The 17,363-nt window shown below is 38.1% G+C and overlaps 1 protein-coding gene across 3 annotated transcripts in view; it reads left to right on the top strand.

Annotated features, from left to right (window-relative positions):
• Positions 1–17,363, top strand: part of IFTAP (intraflagellar transport associated protein) — an 80,781-nt gene that overhangs the window by 54,841 nt on the left and 8,577 nt on the right. For all 3 annotated transcript variants that reach the window (XM_008269826.4, XM_008269829.4, XM_070064480.1), the window contains one exon: positions 6,742–6,863. In XM_008269826.4, the coding sequence (XP_008268048.1) occupies positions 6,742–6,863 (122 nt within the window). The remainder of the gene's footprint in view (positions 1–6,741; positions 6,864–17,363) is intronic.

Below are 17,363 nucleotides of genomic sequence, written 5' to 3'. Positions count from 1 at the left end.
TCTCACTTATTTTTATTCTTGGAGAACACAGGATTTGATTTAGTGTTGCTGTCAAATGCTGTATCCGTGAAGCAGGGCATCTCTGATAATCCCCGCCTTCTCACTGGATGAGCAGTAATCTTTTGACTTCTACACTTTTATTTTCATTTATTATGCTTTTTTCTACTTAAAGTAGTTTTTAGTTTATGTGTCTTATGTAAGCAGCATAGGGTATATATCCTATACAAACACATGTACAGTCTAAAACCCTTGTGTTCAATTGGAGTTTGTTCATCCACTTACACTTAATATAGTTATTAATATATTTGACTTTAAATCTGTTATCTCACTATTTCATTTTCCACTTAACTTGCCAGTTCTGTGTATTTCCTGTCATTGCTTTCTAATTTTGGGTTAATCAAGTATTATTATTTTATATTATCGTATTTATGCTAGATTTTTTATCTTACCATTTTAAAGATGTTATTCCATTCTTTTCTAATATTTATTGTTGAAAGCTGTGGAAAAATCACATATCAATCTGAATGTGTTCCTTTGAAGATAATGTTTTCTCCCTCATTTGGCTTCTTTTTAGGATTTTGTCTTTATTTTTCTGTAATCCACTATGATGTGCTATAGTGCTGTTGTCTTCACATTTATTTTGCTTGGGTTTATAGAGTCTTGTAAGTGTTGGGCGATTATCAGCGATTATCTCTTCAAATATTAGCAATACTGGGATCATTTCACTATACACCATGTAACTTATTTTTTCCTTTATTTTCCATTGATTTTATTACCTTTCTTGCTTCAATCTATATTTTTTTTGCTGTCTATATTCTACATTTTAAAGATTTATTTATTTATTTGAAATGCAGAGTTATAGAGAGGCAGAGAGAGAGAGAGGTCGGTCGGTCTTCCATCTGCTGGTTCACTCCCCAGATGGCTGCAACGACCAAAGCTGTGCCGATCCAAAGCCAGGAGCCAGCGCCCATGTGGGATGCTGGCACTGCATGCGGTGGCTTTACTTGCTACGCCACAATGCTGGCCCCATATATTCTAGCTTATTAACTTTTTCTTGACTGCCATCTAATTTGCTGTTAAAGTAATCAACATTTCAGTTATTAAAACAACTGGAATATCCATATTACAGATTTCAGTTCTCTGCTAAAAATCTCCCTTTATTGTAATGTGTTTTTGAACATCTGAAAACATTATTGTAAAATTTATGTCTTTTTTTAAAGAGATTTATTTAGCTGAGAGTCAGAATTACAGACAGAGAGGGAGGGAGGGAGGGAGAAGGAGAGAGAGAGAAAGACCTTCCGTCTGTTGTTTCACTCCCCAAATGGCTGCAACTACCAGAGCTGGGCCTATCCCAAGCCAGGAGCTTCTTCCGGGTCAACCACATAGGTGCAGGGGCCCAAGTAATTGGGCCATCTTCCACTACTTTTCCAGGTGCATTAGCAGGAGCTGGATTGGAAGTGGAGCAGCTGGGACTTGAACTGGTGCCCATATGGAATGCCAGTAACACAGGTGGAGGTTTAACCTACTATGCCACAGCGTTAGCCCCAAAGTTCATGTCTTACAACTCTAGTACCTGAGGTCTCCTGTGGGTGAATTTTTATTATCAGTTTCCCTTTTTAATATGTCTTTGTATACCTGGTAATTTTGGTTGAATACTGAACATTGTGTATGAAAAAATTGTGTGGCCTCCAGATGATGTGATTTTCAGAAGCTTTTCTTTATCATTTTACTAGCAATTAGATTACCTAATCCAATCTAGGACTAGGATGATTTTGGAGTGAGTTTTTAGCTTTGTGGGAGCTATTCTTTTTGCCTTCTTCTAGGGATAGCCCTTCAAGGTAAGTGGTAGCCCTTCCTTCTTGGAAGCACTAAAGCCTAATACCCCTATTTATCGTCACAGCACCGTGAACCTGTTGGTAGCTCGCCTAAGATTTTCAGGCTCTTAGCACTTTGTTTTTAGCTTCTCAGCTTCTAAGCCTCTGCTGCCAGCAGTCAGTGCCATGAGTTGATAAGCAGCCTGGATTCTCAGGCTTAATTCTCAGTGCTTGCTTTCTCCCTAGGATCTTGGCCTCTCAATTTCTGGGATTTTCTAGTGGCTTTCCAATGTCTTTAAATAGTTGATTTCTGCAATTTATCCAGCTCCTCTAGTATTTCTTGGTGGAAGGGTTGGACTGATTATTATCTAGGCCAGTCGATAATGGAAAATGTAGTCTGGATGCCTCTGGAAGACCTTCAGGTCTGCACATCAAGTGTGTTGCAAAAGCAATGATGGCTGAAGATGTTGATTCCTTAGTATCAGTCAAGGTAGTGGCACCTAACTACCATACTAGCAATTATAATCTTCACTGTCATCAAATCATTGTTAAAAAAAAGGCTAGTTTCCAATGAAGTAGTAAAAATTAGTAATTTTATTACATCTTGATCCTTAAATACAGCTATTTTTAATGATTTGTGTGCCCAAATGGTAAGAACTCATAAAGCATTTCTGCTAACTATTGAAATACAATGGTTGACTTATGGAAAAACATTTGATTATTTGAGTGATGTGCTGAATGAATGTATTTTTCTGTTTCATATGGATCCTCATTTTTGCTTGAAAGAATGATTGACAAACAAACTGCAGTTCTCAAAAATGAATGATGTGAACCCATCTCTTCAAGGCAAACCATTGATAGTATTCATTGCCAATGATAAAATTGGCAATGGATCAAGTGAAAATTAGATTTTTAGAAAACTTGTGTCCACTATTGTGAGCTTGATAGGTTCTCAATATTTAAAGGCCTCTCTGGTAAAATTGGTGGTGTTACCTAAGATGATTTTTGTTTTGGGTAATGAAATATGTCAATATTTGGAAGATCTGTATAACACAGTGAACCACTATTTTCCAAATGACCAAATCATCATGTTATAAAATCACACGTAGGAGAAAGCCCCATTCAATGTGCAAGATAGACTAATGGACTTTAATATAATACTATGAAAAATTCACTGATGTAAGTATGGTTTCAGATTGCATGTTGAAGCCAACCTTTAGAAAATGTTATCATTTGTCAGTTTCTGGTGTAGTATCAAAGAATATCCACAATTACAATTACGTAAAAAGACTGAAACTCCTCCTTCCCTGGGGCAGGCATTTAGCCTGGTGTTTAAGGTGCTAGTTTAGATGCCCACACTCCACACTGAGGTATATGGGTTTCATTCCCAGCTCTGGCTCCTGATTTCAGTTTCCTGCTAAGGAACCCCTAAAGCAGCAATGATGGTTCAGGTAGTTGGCTTTCTGCCCCCAATGTGAGAAACCAAGGCCAAGTTCTGGCTGCCACCTTTGACCTGGCCCAGCCCTGGCTTATTCAGCATTTGGGGAGTGAACCAGAAGATGGGAACTGTCTTTCTATTTCTCTGAAATAAGTAAATAAATAAATAAATTTTAGAATTCCTCCATTTCCCAACTATATATGTGTGTGAGACTGGAATTTCTTCATCTGACACAGCATATTTCCAAACTCGAATGCTGCAGAAAATACAGAAGCCAGCTTTCTTCTAAGCCGTACATGAGCATGGATTTGAAGAAAGTGTAAAACAATGCTTTTGTGCTATTTCCTTTGTTTTTGAAAAGTAGGCTTGTCGTAAAAATAATATAATATGTAACGGGATTATTTTAATGATTTAAGAAGTGCATTTTGGAATTTATGATAGTTTTAAATTGCAGTATGTCAGATGTTGACGGATATAACATGTAAGCAAGAGCTGTCTGGGGTCTTCAGAAATTTTTAAGAAACAATAACCACTGGGTTAATGGGTGACTACAGCATTTCTGATGCACATCCATTTTGGGTGTAGATGCCCAAAACTTTCAGGAAACTTTGGCCATTTTGCATGGCAACAAATGAACAGATGAATTAAATTTTATAACTGTATGAGCAGCTTAAATATTAATTATTTTAGTCTGAAGTATCAGAAGTCAGGTTGATTACTCCCTTTTTAGTGTTGTGTTCGATTCCATGGTTATAGCTTTTGAGTTGCTGATCAGTGATTGAATAAAGACAAATGACATGAATAGGTAGTTTATAAATATTAGAAATTCTTAACACGTAGTGAGAAGGAAGAGATTAAAGTGTTTAAAGTTGTGTCATCCAGTGTCAGTGTTCAGTTTTCAAAGTTGTCTGACTCTACAGTGCACATCAGCCAAGATAGTGACATTTAGTTAAAATAAAAATAAGGCCTTTGATTGTTTTAGACACAACAATAAGATCAGATTAAGTTTCTTAAAGCGTTCAAGTTTTAGAAAGTTTTACAGGGACCATCAGAAATGCCATTCTTCACAATCAGTGAATACAATATTTTGTTTCTCCTGGGGAGAATTTGAGTAAATAAATAACCACCCATGACTATGAAATGAGTAAAAGATAGCAGTGGTTTGCTTTATAACATGTACCTTTGGGGGCTGTTCTCATCCATATTGTTTCTGCCCTTTTATAAATCTGTCATCTTGAGGGTTAGAACTATGCAATTTTTTCTTGATTATTCTCTGAGCTTTTCTTGATTATTCTCTTATCAGTATTTAGTTTTTGAGGGTAGAGACTACACTTATCTTCTACAGTGTCCTGTTGGCAGGTAGACTTGATACATGCTGTTCAGTTTAAAACTTGAGATGCAGAAAATTAGTTTTCTCTCTCCAAGTATTTATTAAGAATTCACTATGGTAATGGTAAGGTGGGGTGTTAGATACCAATAGATATGCCTTGATGCATTTTACCATCACACTGGAGAAACAAGTGACAAGAATTTAAAATGTGGGGGATAAGGAGTCTTGTTCTCAAAGAATTGTTCCCATGGCAGTAGAATTACGAAAGAAACCAATTTTTGTTGAAAATCCTTTCTTTGGAAACAGATTAGGGAAGTGCACAGTTTCAGCAAAGGAACGGCAGAATTGTACTCCTGGCTGCACAATTTGTCAGTCAGAGAAATGATTTTAAATAGCTCTGAAAGCAGAATTGATTTTGATTTCACATTTGAACTGATGTTTTCACTGGCGGCCAATGGGCCTTGTAGGTATTGGTTTTCACATTGAGAGGCCTGAACCTCTGTCCTCTTGCCTTTATTGTTGGCAGGCCCCTCACCAGTTTTGTGCCAGTCCTAGGCCATTGCACAAGGGAGCTGAGCTTTGAACTCTGAAATAGATACACTAGAAAGCCAATCTTCCCACCAACCTTATTGAGTTCAGAAATATTACTTCTTTGAGTATAAAGTGTTTGGGAGATACATTTAATGGTGCCTTGCAATGACAATGTGCTGTGGTTAGTGACATTTCTTGGTGCCCCCAGTTATGCATAATCTAATTGGGTTAAATAAAATGTGTAACAAATGCCTATTTAAAAGAAGTCTATGATGCGACATGAAGGGCTAAGTGCAGGCTCTTAGGCTACACTGCCCAGCTTTGCCCTTTCTAGCCAATGGGTCTTGAATGAGGTCATTGTCAGTGCTAAAAGCTGACTGCCTGTCAAAGGGAACTAATAGAGCTGTTGAGAGGACATGCTGAGTTAATGCCTGGAAAATGTTGACTACTATTATTGTTTTTATTTCTGCTAATTAATAAGATCATATTTTAGGATTTCAGTAATTAAGCAGAATAGAACTACCATCTCCGCACTGCTGTTCTGTTTCCAGATCCTCTGATTATGTTCTCTGCTGCCAAAGTCTTAACAGTTTTGTTATTTTTTTTTGTGAAGGTGATGTCTACAATGGAGAGAGGTGGTGCATTTCAACTAAGTTTCAGTTTTTGAATATCAATACCTGCTCAATTATCTCCCTGTATTTGCTGCCATTGGCATCAGCCAAGGCATGCCGGTTGTTAATTAATCACTTCCACTGAGAACTTAATTAGTGACTTAATTAGGATCATCCTTGAGTGTCAGGCAGTTTCATCCTGAGCCAGCTGCAGGTTATTGGCTAGCTGCAGTAAGCCCTTCTGGTTCTCTGAACACTTAGACTGGGGAGGAAACCTGAAGTGCTTCTGTTTTGTTTTAATTTTTTTGTCATCCTTTAGAAAGGCTGTGGAAGATCATCTGTCGTCTGTGATGCATTCATGCACTGTCACACGCACGCAAATAAAGGAACATGACCACTTACAATGGGCCGATCAGAAAACCAAGATTGGTTATTGAATTCTTGTGATTGTGCTCAACGAGCAGGAAACACGTTGTTGTTTGCAAGTGTTGAAAATGAGAATGTGCATTCTGAATATGACAGAGTATTTCATTTTTCTGCTGAGTTAAAGTGCTTTCCTTCTGGCATCATTGTTTCTTTATATAAATATATATATATATATGAAATATTGCCATATTGTCTAAGTACGAGGTCAGCACTCTATTTTCTTTCTCTTCAACCCCTCAGGAAAATATGGGAAAATGAGGCAAAACTGCCCTCCTCTTGTCTTGTTTTCCTATAAAAGTGGAAACTGGGTTGAGAGTGAGAAGCATAGTCAAGTTACTCCATTTTCGTGAAACCTTTTGGATGGGTGGTAACTTTGCAAGAAGAGGACAAAACTAATGCCCCAATGGCTTCTATTTTATGGCACAGGGAATCCCTCAAGTTAAATTCCCTGATGAGGACAGGCGTAGTAGAATGGATTTACTTTACTTAAGCATATTTGCTACATTCTCTTGATTATTATTGGCTTTTAGATAGTTTAGGTAAGTTGTAAACTTGGTGAAAGGAACGATTGAGATATTTTGTGTTCAACAGATTTGCTGCTGCTTCCAGGAGAAGTAGAACAGGACGTACAAGCCAGTGTTCCTTCCATGGACCAGCCTCTCAGCCCTCATGTGAAGCCAAGGCCCACTGTAAAAGGAACAGACGTGGAAGAGGTACTCCACAGGAAATTCAGTTGTTCTTGACACTGCCTGGATTTTGTAATTTGTCATTTCAGAAAATTGCTATTATACCTGTGTGCTTTTGTATTTTTTCTCATCTTTGGGAGAATTTAAAATTCAAGTTGTTTACTTGGTACCTCTCACTAACTTCTATCTCTTAGGTATTTATTTCTTTTAAAACACATGGCACAATCATGTTTTTTATGTGTAAACTACTACTGTTCATTTGTGCCATGCAGCAGGACAATGCTACCTAGGCATTATGCAATAGAAAGGATGGAAAGTTTTACGTCTTTTAGTCTATACTGACTGGTTTTTTAAAAATTTTTATTTCTGAGGTCCTAGAAACCTTTTGTATTTGTTGAAGTTAGGCTGGGCTGCTATAACAGAATCCCAATAAAAAGTCAGTGACTGAAAGGAAATAAGGATTTTTTTTTATCTTATTTAACAATCTGTAGAGGGTCCTTAAAGTGAGCAGTTGACTTGGTTCCCTGGGGTTATGGGGACCCAAGTTCCTTCCCCGTGGATGTGTACCATGTCTTGTGACACTGTCCACAGATCACATCACCCTCATGCCCTGGAGGGGTCGGGGCTGAGGATAGGGGCCAACATGTCCCCCTATGTGTATGAGTCAGGGCTCTTCACTTCTGCCCACATACCATTGGCAACCCCTTGGCCATGTGTCTTTATCTAGCCACAAGGGAGTGTGGGAACTGTTGCCCTGCCATTTTTGCCACACTCTTACTTTCCCAACTCTGCAACTTGAAAATCATCTTTTGCTATCTCTTTGAAACTTTTATTTTTAGAGATCTATTTATTTGAAAGGCAGAGTTACAAAGAGAGCAAGAGAGAGAGAGAGAGAAAGAAACAGAGTCTTCCATCTGCTTGTTCACTCCCCAAATGGCTGCAGTGGCTGGGGGTAGGCCAGGCCAAAGCCAGGAGCCTATAACTCCATCCAGGTCTCCTACAAGGGTGGCAGGGGCCCAAGTACTCGGGCCATCTTCTGCTGCTTCCCCAGGTACTTTAGCAGGGAGCTGGATCAGAAGTGGAGCACCCAGGATTCCAAGTGACATTCATATGGGATGTCAGAATCAACAGGCATTGGCTCAACTCACTGCACCACCACACTGGCCCCTATTTTGCAACTGTTCTACAGTTAACCAGTGTGTACCAACCAAGGCTGGTGGTAAGGCAAAGTGACCTTTCTTACCTTCTTCAATGAACATAAAGGGGGACCAACTGGCTCTTTATTATTGCTTCCTAATACAGTCCATGGGGTCTCTCTTGATAATTTAGTTGTACAAATACTAATTTTGTCACTGAAAGATAATTCTGTTATGGTACTGGTTTTTCAATCAGAAATAATCCATGCATTTCAATTGTAAATTGTCCTTTTTTTTAATAGTACTTTTTCCACCGATGTCACAAAAGAATATTCAGAGCTTATATTAAACTTCCAAATTGCTTACCAGATAAATTGATTGGAACAGATTTTTTCAATATGTTTTTTTCACTTGTAGATTGCTTTCTCTGAGTTGTCAGATGCTAAATTGCAAGGTTATTCTTAGCAGGAATCAGTTTCAATTGTGACCATACAAGTTATTGGACCAGCCATGGCACCTCATAGAAATAAAATTAGGGGCTGGCACTGTGGCACAGCAGGTTAAAGCCTTGGCCTGAAGTGCCAGCATCCCATATGGGTGCCAGTTCTAGTCCTGGCTGCTCCTCTTCCGATCCAGTTCTCTGCTATGGCCTAGGAAAGCAGTAGAAGATGGCCCAAGTCCTTGGGCCCCTGCACCCATGTGGGAGACCCGGAAGAAGCTCCTGGCTCCTGGCTTCGGATCAGTGCAGCTCTGGCTGTTGCGGCCATTTGGGGAGTGAACCAGCAGATGGAAGACCTCTCTTTCTGTCTCTACCTCTTTCTGTAACGCTGTATTTCAAATAAATAAAATAGATCTTTTAAAAAAATTATGTTGCAATACAATTATAGAATATATATATTTGAGTACAATTATGGATATTGTTATGAAAAGTTTCAGTTAATCGGTTAAAAAAGGTTGAATGATTTGTGGAATCTATTATATAGCCAGAAAAATGAAAGTTAAAACTCCATATAAAGTTGTTTCTTTAAAAGGAATATTGATTTCTTAAATTTACAGAAAATGTGAACATTTTTAAATACTGGAATTAAAATGATATGAGCAATTTTCATGTAGGCAAACTCTTGAGCCATAGATGACTAACTTTAGCTAGTAAATATCCAAAGTAACAGTTTGTTTGAGATTTTAATTTATTTTTTAAAGATTTTTTTTATTTATTTGAAAAGCAGAGTTATAGAGAGACAGAGGGAGAGACAGAGAGAGAGATATCTTCCATCTGCTGGTTCTTTCCCCAAATGGCTGCAATAGTGGATTGAGCTGGTCTGAGTCCAGGAGCCAGGAGATTCTTCTGAGTCTCCCATGTAGACTGCAGGGGCCCAAGTACTTGGGCCATCTTGTGTTGCTTTCCCAGGTACATTAGCGGGGAGCTGGATTGGAAGTGGAGCAGCTGGAACTCAAACTGCCACCCGTATGGGATTCCAGTGTTGCAGGCAGTGGCTTTGCCCACTATACCACTATGCTGGCCTCTGGGACTTTAATTTCTAATCATTATTTATTGGATAAACTTTTCAGAACTGTTTAGAGTCACAGCACTGCACCAACTCTGCCTCATTTAAAACTATTAATAGTATTAGTCTTATTTTTAAAATAAGCAGTGTCAGTAAAAGAACATAATTATTGATTTCCAGCAAATGTGTGCTATGAGGGTCTACTAGATGGCTATTTGGGCCCAGAGCTAGTAGTTGCTTTCTGTGACTTCAGTCTGAACACATAAAAATATATTCTGGAAGCTCTGACCTCCTCTTAATTTTCTGTTAAGAATCCATCACTTTCTGAAATGAATTGGACCATTTTTCCCCCTAATTTATCACTGGTTTAATTCATGTGTATTTTCAAAGTCAAACATTTTCCAATTTCTATTTGTGAATTACTTCTTGCCTTGTTGACTGTTGGGAACTTTGAACTGCTTTACTAAGCATGAGTTCACATTAGAAAGATGAAAAATTGTGTTTCTCCCTTCCTGCCCAAACCATAGAAGAGGTCATAGAAGAAACTTGTGTAGAGTTTCAGTAGATGTCCTGTGTCAAATAATGGGACTTAAAATTTTTCACCTATAAAGATGGTATATCTACCGTATTACTTTGTACAGTAGCCTACAGCTAAACACTGCAAATTATTGATTTGAGCATTAGTTCTGTTTTCTTTAATTTGCCTACATGGTACTATGAATGAAAATGATTCTTCTTTTAACAGTGTTTCTGTTAGAATAAGTCACATGAGTAATTTTAAGGAAACTTGAAGTTTTCTAATAGGATACAAATTCTATTCCCTGAAAGGCTACAAAAATTTTTCAATTAGATTTGAAATTAGGCACCTGAAATCCACATCTTTCTCTCAGCTCCTCAGGCAAAAATAACAAGTTAATAACTTAATTCACGGTTGTTTTCTGGTTAGCAACAGGGGATTTAGTGTTCCATTGCACACATTTTCACATGAAATAAATCAGAATTTCAGTTTGTAATCTAAAAACCTTGGAGTCTTAGAGCTTAGAACCCTAAAATGAACCTAAGAAGAAAGAAAAGAATCCCCAAAGTGTGTTACAACAGCCAACAACTGAAACAGAAATTCCAACAGTTTTCATTTGGAAGAGCCCAGCAATGTTTTCTGAATTGCATATATACCCAGTCTCACTTCGAATTGCATTCATGTGTCACTTAATGGCAGGGATAGGTTCTGAGAGATGTGTTGTTGGGTGATTTTGTGTGAACTAAATGAACCTAGATGGCGTGGGCTAAGCACTTGATGTGGCTCTTGATGCAATCAATAGATGAGGTAGACACGAGTATGAGGCTGCTGCCAGGGTAACACAGCATAAATTTTTTTTCACCAATTGTTTCATATTTATTATTATTATTTTTGAAATGTGTGAGTCCAGAATATGCTGCTGGCTTGCAAAGGCTTTATTTCTACTTCACCACGTCCTCACAGAGATGCTGAGGCACTGTCGTGAGTTTCCATTTGATATGTTGGTGCCTGTGTTAGTGCTTTTTATTAACAAGAAACTTTTGCCTACACTCTGTACATTACCAGTTCATTTCTTAACAATAATCTTAAAAAGGTGGTTGCTATTGTTTGGTCCATGCCAGAGGATTGAAGATAAAGGTACAGGACAAGAGGAGTCACAATGGACAACAGTGGGACAGACCAACTCACGTAGGGAGGGTGGGGACACAGCACAGTATGTACATGGACCTGAAATTGGGCGTGGGGCCCAGAGAAGAGCAGGTGGATTACATGGCCAGCAAGTGCTCCAGGCCCACCTGAGGGCTGGGCGCCTCTCCTCTAGTACAGACCACCTGTCTGCTCTATTGGCTTCACAGCTTTTTCAACAAAAAAAGTTCACTGAATCAGAATAGTCTAAAGCATTTAAAAAATTCTTAAAAAATAACACTGACAAAATGAAATTAACTTAAACCATGCTGATTCAACAGTTCCATATTTTTAATGCTATGCTTATTCCCAAATAACTAGAAGAGAGGATTTTTAACCTGCTAACCATAGAGAAATTATGAAAGTTTTAGGTGACAGATCTGCTAATTTCTCTGATTCAGACATTGCTGAGTATATATGTGAAACAGAACGTTATATTTCACCCTGTAACTGCATGCAATTATTACATGCCAATCAAAAAAATAAAAAATATAAAACATCAATAACAGTAATAATAAACTGAAAAGATCAACAAAAGTCTAGTCAGATTTTTTTTTTCAAAAATAGAGAAGTTACTGAGTACATGTATTAGAAATGATAAGGGGTGACATCACCTTAGATATTACACATGTTATGACCAATTTCATATATATAAATTCTATAATTTATGTGCTATGGGTAATTTCTTTTAATTTTTAAATTTTAATTTTATTTGAAAGGCAAAGAGAAACTTTCATCCTCTGGTCCACTGCCCACATATACTCAACAACCAGGGCTGGGCCTGGCCAAAGCCAGGAGGCAAAAACTCAGTCCAAGTCACACATGTTGGTGGCAGGGACCTAACTCCTCAAGACATTGCCTGCTGCCTCCCAGGATGGATGTGTATTAGCAGGAAACTGAATCAGCAGCAGAGGAGCCAGGACCCCGACTCTACACTCCCAAATGGGATATCAGCATCCCAAATGGCATCTTCACTGTCAAACACCCACCCTGAAATGGACAGTTTCTTTTTTTTTTTTCCTTCAGAAAACTTTTATTTAAGGAATACAAACTTCATGCTTTTCATAAATACAACTTTAGGAATACAGTGATTCTTCCCACTGTACCAACCCTCACACCCACAATCCCACCCTTCATCCTCCTTCTCCTATTCTCATTATTTTTTACTAAGATCTATTTTCAATTAACTTTATACACATACAATTAATTCCACACTAAGTAAAGGGTTCAACCAATTGTATGGAAAAAATACTGAACAGTTGGGGCAAGGGCTGTTCAAAGTCATAGCATCTCAAAGTGTCAATTTCACTTCTACAGATTACCTGTTAGGTGCTCTGTTAGTTATCACAGATGAGGGAGAACATATGGTATTTGTTTTTTGGGGGATTGGCTTATTTCACTAAGTATGATGTTTTCCAATTTTCATCCATTTTGTTGCAAATGACAAGATTTCATGTTTTTACCACTATGTAGTATTCCATGGTATATATATCCCATAATTTCTTTATCCAGTATTCAGCTGATGGGCATTTGAGTTGATTCCATATCTTAGCTATTGTGAATTGAGCTGCAATAAACATGGGGGTACAGATAAACTTTCATGTGCTGATTTCATTTCCCTTGGGTAAATTCCCAGGAGTGACATGGCTGGGTCATATGGTAGATCTACATTCAGATTTCTGAGGTATCTCTATACTGTTTTCCACAGTGGCTGTACCAGTTTACATTCACACCAACAGTGGATTAGGGTACTATTTTCCCCACATCTTTTCCAGCATTTATTACTTACGGATTTCTGTATGAAAGCCGTTCTAAGGGGAGTGAGGTGAAACCTCATTGTGGTTTTGATTTGCATTTCCCTGATGACTAGTGAACCTGAGCATTTTTTTCATGTAACTGTTTGCCATTTGGATTTCCTCTTTTGAAAATGCCTGTTTAAGTCCTTTCCCCATTTCTTAACTAGGTTGTTTGTTTGCTGTTTTAGATTTTCTTGATTTCTTTATATATTCTGGTTATTGATCCTTTATCAGCTGCATAGTTTGCAAATAATTTCTTCAGTTCTGTTCATTGTGTCTTCACATTGTAAGTGTTTCTTCTGCATTTCAGAAGCTTATCAATTTGTTGTAATCCCATTTGATAATTTTGGCTTTGATTGCCTATGCCTCTGGGGTCTTTTCCAAGAACTCTTTTCCTATGCCAATGTTGTGCAGGGTTTCCCCAACGTTCTTTAATAATTTGATGGTATCAGGTTGTAGATTTACTTCGTTAAACCATGTTGAGTGGATTTTTGTATAAGGTGTAAGGTAGGGGTCTTACTTCATACTTTTGTATGTGGAAATACAGTTTTCCCAGCACTGTTTGCCGAAGAGACTGTCTTTGTTCCAGGGATTGATTTTAGCTTCTGTGTCAAATATATATTGGTTGTAGATGGATGGGTTGATTTTTGGCATTTCTATTCTGCTCAACTGGCCCATCCATCTGTTTTTGTATGAGTACCAGGCTGTTTTGATTATAACTGCCCTGTACTATGTCTTTTTTTTTTTTTTTTTGACAGGCAGAGTGGACAGTGAGAGAGAGAGACAGAGAGAGAGAGACAGAGAGAAAGGTCTTCCTTTGCCGTTGGTTCGCCCTCCAATGGCCGCTGCGGCTGGTGCACCGCGCTGATCTGAAGGCAGGAGCCAGGTGCTTCTCCTGGTCTCCCATGGGGTGCAGGACCCAAGTACCCGGGCTATCCTCCACTGCACTTCCCTGGCCACAGCAGAGAGCTGGCCTGGAAGAGGGGCAACCAGGACAGAATCCGGCGCCCCGACTGGGACTAGAATCTGGTGTGCCGGCGCCGCAAGGCAGAGGATTAGCCTAGTGAGCCGCGGTGCCGGCCCTGTAGTATGTCTTGAAATCTGTTACTGTGATGCCTCCAGGTTTGTTTTTGTTGTATAAGATTGTTTTAGCTATTTGGGGTCTCTTATGTTTCTATATGAATTTCAGCATCATGTTTTCTATATCTGAGAAGAATGTCCTTGGTATTTTGGTTGGTCTAGCATTGATCTGTAAATTGCTTTTCATAGTATGGACATTTTAATGATATTGATTCTTTATACATGTACGTGGAAGATTTTTCCATTTTTTGTGTCTTCTTCTATTTCTTCCTTTAATGTTTTGTGATTCTCATCTTAGAGATCTTGAACATCCTTGGTTAAATTTTCCAAGGTATTTGATTATTTTGTAGCTATTGTGAATGGGATTAATCTTAGAAGTTCTTTCTTAGCTGTGACATTGTGTATACAAAATGTGTGTTGATTTTATATCCTGCCACATTACCAAATTCTTCCATGAGTTCCAATAGTCTCTTAGTGGAGTCTGTTGGCCCCATATGTATAGAATCATGTCATCTGCAAATAGGGATAGTTTGGCTTTCTCCATCCCAATTTGTATCCCTTTGATTTCCTTTTCTTGCTTAATGGCTCTAGTTACAACTTCCAGGACTATATTGAATGGCAATGATGAGAGTGGGCATCTTTCTCTGGTTCCATATCTCAGTGAAATTCAGCTTCCAACTTTTCCCCATTCGATAGGATGCTGGCCATGGGCTTGCCATTAATTGCTTTGATTTTGTTGAGAAATGTTCCTTCTATTCCCAATTTGCTTAAAGTTTTCATCATAAAAGTTATTGTATTTTATCAAATGCTTCCTCTGCATCTATTGAGATAATTATATGATTTTTCTTCTTCAGTTTGTTAATGTGATGTATTACATTGATTGATTTGTGAATGTTGAACCATCCCTGTGTATCAGGGATAAATCCCACTTGGTCTGGGTGAATGATCTTTCTGATATGTTGTTGGATTTGATTGGCTAGTATTTTTTTGAGGATTTTTGTGTCTATGTTCATTAGAGAAATTGGTCTATAGTTTTCTTTCTCTGTTATATCATTTTCAGGTTTAGGGATTAAGGTGATGCTGGCTTCCTAGAAGGAGTTTGAGTGGATTTCCTCCCTTTTAATTGTTTTGAATAGCTTGAGAAGAATTGGTGTTAGTTCTTCTTTAAATGTCTGGTAGAATTCAGTGAAGCCATGCCGTCTTGTGCTTTTCTTTGCTGAGAAGGTTTTTATTACTAATTCACTTTTTGTCTTGGTTATTGGTCTGTTTAGGTTTTCCTCATCATGATTCAATTTAGGTAGTTCGTATTTGTCCAGAAATCTATCCATTTTTTCTAGGTTTCCTGATTTGTTGGCATACAAGTCCTTGTAGTAATTTCTGATGATTCTTTTTATTTCTGTGTTGTCTGTTGTTACATTCCCTTTTTCATGTCTAATTTTATTGATTTGGGTCTTCTCCCTCCTTTTTTTTTTTTTGGTGAGTTGGGTCAATGTGTGTCAGTTTTTTATTTTTTCAAAAAATGAGCTTTTCATTTTGCTAATCTTTTATATTGTTTTTTTTTTTTAAATCCAGTTTTGTTTATTTCTTCTCTATTTTTAATTATTTCTTTTCTCCTACTAGTTTCGGGTTTGGTTTGTTGTATTTCTAGGTCCTTGGAGATATATTTATAACTCATTTATTTGGTGCCTTTCCAATTTCTTAATGTAGGCACCAATTATTATAGACTTTCCTCTTGACACTGCTTTTGCTGTATCCCAAAAGTTTTGGTATGTTGCGTTATTGTCTTCATTAGTTTTCAGAAATTTTTTTATTTCTCAGTGACCCACTGTTCATTCAGGAGCATGTTGTTCAGTCTCCGTGTGTTTACAAATGTTCTAAAGATTCTTGAATTGTTGATTTCCACCTTCATTCCATGTGGTCAGAGAAGATACATGGTATGATTTTGATTTTTTTGAATTTGCTGAGACTTGCTTTATGGCCTAGCATGTCGTCTATCCTAGAGAAAGTTCCATGTGCTGGTGAGAATGTGTATTCTGTGGCTGTAGGATGGAAAGTTTTGTAGATATCTGTTGGATCCGTTTTGTCTATAGTATTGATTAACTCTGTTGTTTCCTTGCTGATTTTCTGTCTGGTTGATCTGCTCATTGTTGAAAGTGAGATATTGAAGTCACCCATTACTACTGTGTTGGTGTCTATGTCTCCCTTTAGATCCCTTAATATTTCTTTTAAATAGGTGCCCTGTTTAGGTGTATATAAATTCATAATAGTCACATTGTCCTGTTGAATTGATCCCTTAAGATTCTTTTATTAAAGATTTATTTATTTATGTGAAGTCTGAGTTACATAGAGGGGGAAGGAGAGGCAGAGAGAGAGAGACCTTCTATCCGCTAGTTTACTCCCTAGTTGGCTGCAATGGCTGGAGAAACTGCACTGATCCGAAACCAGGAGCCAGAATCTTCTTCCTGGTCTCCCACGTGGGTACAGGGACCCAAGGAGTTGGGCCACTTCCACTGCTTTCCCAGGCCATAGCAGAGAGCCAGCTAGGAAGTGGAGCAGCTGGGATTTGAACCGGCACCCATATGGGATGCTGGCACTGGAGGCGGTGGCTTTATCCGCTACGCCACAGCGCTGGCCCCCACAGTGTCCTAATTTGTGTGGAGTTTCCTCTGCCATTTTCTCCCTACCTCTTCCCTGAGACTACCCTCTCTCCACTTTTTAAACTATCTTCCCCTAGACTAGAGCAGTAAACTCCCTCTCTATTAGCATACATTTTTTAAATATTTTTAACTTTATTTAATAAATATAAAGTTTCAAAGTACAGTTTATGGATTACAACGGCTTTTCCCCCCCATAAATTCCCTCCCACCCGCAACCCTCCCATCTCCCGCTCCTTTCCTATTCCATTTGCATCAAGATTCATTTTAAATTATCTTTATATAAAGAAGATCAATTTAGTATATATTAAGTAAAAATTTCAAAAGTTTGCACCCACACCAAAACACAAAGTGTAAAATATTGTTTGAGTATTAGTTATAGCATTAATTCACATTGGACAACACATTAAGGACAGAGATCCTACATGAGGAGTAAGTGCACAGTGACTCCTGTTGTTGACTTAACAAACTGACACTCTTGTTTATGGCATCAGTACTCACCCTAGGCTCTTATCATGAGTTGCCAAGGCTATGGAAGCATTTTGAGTTCGCTGACTCCGATCTTATTTAGACAAGGTCATAGTCAAAGTGGAAGTTCTCTCCTCCCTTCAGAGCAAGGTACCTCCATCTTTTTTTTTTTTTTTTTTTTTTTTT

This window comes from Oryctolagus cuniculus, chromosome 1 (genome assembly GCF_964237555.1).
Source record: "Oryctolagus cuniculus chromosome 1, mOryCun1.1, whole genome shotgun sequence".
Taxonomy (NCBI): Eukaryota; Metazoa; Chordata; class Mammalia; order Lagomorpha; family Leporidae; genus Oryctolagus; species Oryctolagus cuniculus.
Note: the sequence above shows the minus strand (reverse complement) of the source record. Positions and strands in the feature narration are given on the sequence as shown.